The sequence below is a fragment of the Corvus kubaryi genome, unplaced genomic scaffold (assembly GCF_017639235.1).
Source record: "Corvus kubaryi isolate FWS band 111438036 unplaced genomic scaffold, C.kubaryi_AGA036_p1.0 37353, whole genome shotgun sequence".
Classification (NCBI taxonomy): domain Eukaryota; kingdom Metazoa; phylum Chordata; class Aves; order Passeriformes; family Corvidae; genus Corvus; species Corvus kubaryi.
The window spans coordinates 6,090,003-6,091,906 of NW_024581115.1; the positions used below are offsets into that span (position 1 = coordinate 6,090,003).

At 52.8% G+C, this 1,904-nt stretch overlaps 1 protein-coding gene across 1 annotated transcript in view; it reads right to left on the reverse strand.

Moving 5' to 3' along the window:
• LOC121666563 (heparan sulfate glucosamine 3-O-sulfotransferase 3A1-like) overlaps positions 1–1,081 on the reverse strand; it is a 30,465-nt gene extending 29,384 nt beyond the window's left edge. The window contains exons 1-2 of the mRNA XM_042032237.1: positions 1,074–1,081; positions 95–277 (exon numbers count right to left, since the gene is read on the reverse strand). Coding sequence (XP_041888171.1) covers positions 95–277; positions 1,074–1,081 — 191 coding nt within the window. The remainder of the gene's footprint in view (positions 1–94; positions 278–1,073) is intronic.
• Between the last annotated feature and the right edge of the window lie 823 nt (positions 1,082–1,904).

Here is a 1,904-nt window from a genome sequence, read left to right on the forward strand (position 1 = left end):
CAGGGGGGCATCCCCCGCCGGGGGCAGGGGGGCGGGTTTGGGGGAGCGGGGAGCCGCCCCCGCTGCCGCTCCGGAGTCGGCGGGGAAGCGGTACCGGGGCTCGACGCGGGGCTCCCACGTGCGGAGCCCGCCGCGGAAAACTTCGGCGGAGGCATCGCCGGGCGCGGGGCGGAGCGCTGCCGGCAGCGGGGCCAATGGCGCGGCGGAGGCGGGGGGCAAAGCCGCCCCCGGGCCGGCCGGGGCGGGCGGACCCCGCTGGGAAACCGCTGCCGAGCCCCTACGGGGGGAGCGGGAGGGTCCGGGAAGCTGTCCCGGAGGATGCGGGAACGCTCTGGGGGATGTGATGGGGGAGTGCGGGGATGTTCTGAGGGATGTGCCAGGGGATGCGGGAACCCCTCGAGAGGCTGTCCCAGGGGCTACGTGGATGGCCGGGAGGTTGTCCCTGAGGTAGACAGATGCAGGAATGCCCCGGAGGCTGTGCCGGGAGGTGCGGGGGTGCCCCAGAGGTTGTCGCGGAGGGCGCAGGGATGCCCTATCCCGTAGGGCAGGGAGGAGATCTGCGTTAGCTTTTCTCTCGGTGCTGACTGCTCTCCAGCCCCGGTGGGTCACCCCGCTGCCCGGGGACAGCCTCTTTTGGCAGTCGAAATCCGCAGGCCTTTTCCGAGACGCTGGTGTTTGCCTGACCGCGCTGTCCACCTGCCTGTCCGTGCATTCAGATTTTTTGAACTAACCCCACCGGACCTGAGAACAAATTCCTGATACGCCCAATAATCCACCCTTACAGACATACCTTTACATGGAAGAACAGTCCCCCTTAAACTCCGCGAAGCCACTGACAGGGGTGTGAAACACACTCGCGGTATCACAGCTCAGTTACACTGAGCTCTGTACTGAACACAGCACAGAAACACCCCAAATCAGACTTTTCCCCTCTGACTTGCACAAGTTGCCCCTAGGCTGGCTGCAGAATCTGGCCCACAGCTGGTAAGAAATATCTACAAAACACAACACGATATTGCGGTTGGAATTTGCTCTTCTCCTTTGAGAGTACATAAAACGTGGAAATAGCTCACAGCTTCATGCCTCGGCTGCCTGATTCTAAGGGCTTTGTTATTTCATTGCCTGTGGGAATGCCCTTTTAATTTGAAATGTTTGTCATAGATTATAGAATTTTTAAACAAACTTGCACATGAAACACTTGACTTAGATTTTTTTTTTTTTCTTTCCGTTTGGTGTGGACCTAGCTGAGGAATTAAACTTCAGCTACTTGGAAATAAAGCTGGTGTATCCACAAATTATGCAATGAAAAGAGGGGAGAAAAATTGCACTGAATTATAACCAGCCATCTGCAGAGCTGGCTGGCTAATAAAAATGTGTTTCCAAATAGTAAACAGACCAAAATTAATAACAAATGCTATTTGCAATGAATTATTCTACTAGATCTTGGTGTGTTTGGTGACTTCAAGACACTGTAGCGTTTCAGGTATTTCAGTGCTCCAACAGGTAAGCAGATTTACAAAACTCTGTAAGCAGGTTAGGCCCCCAACACCTCGAAGCAACTGCTTCGATCATTAGGAACCTAAATGCCTTTTTAAATCTGTGCTCTGATCCAGCTCATTGAAGTCAATGAAAAGACTTTGCTGACATCAATGGGCTTTGGGCTGGGCCCTGCAGAAGGGCAAAAGTGGTTTGACTTCTTATTACTCTCATTATGATACCTTTTTCCTAGACACTTAGAACAGTGCTACACTTTCTGTTTGAAAAAAGAATGGTTGTTTCAAATGGAGAAAAACAGAAAAGAGAAGTGAAATCGGTGTGAAAGAGCATAGGGTGTGTATCTGCTGGGATTGCATTGCAAGACTTATGTTTGCAGCATTTTTCCTGGAAATACTGGTGTGAATCTC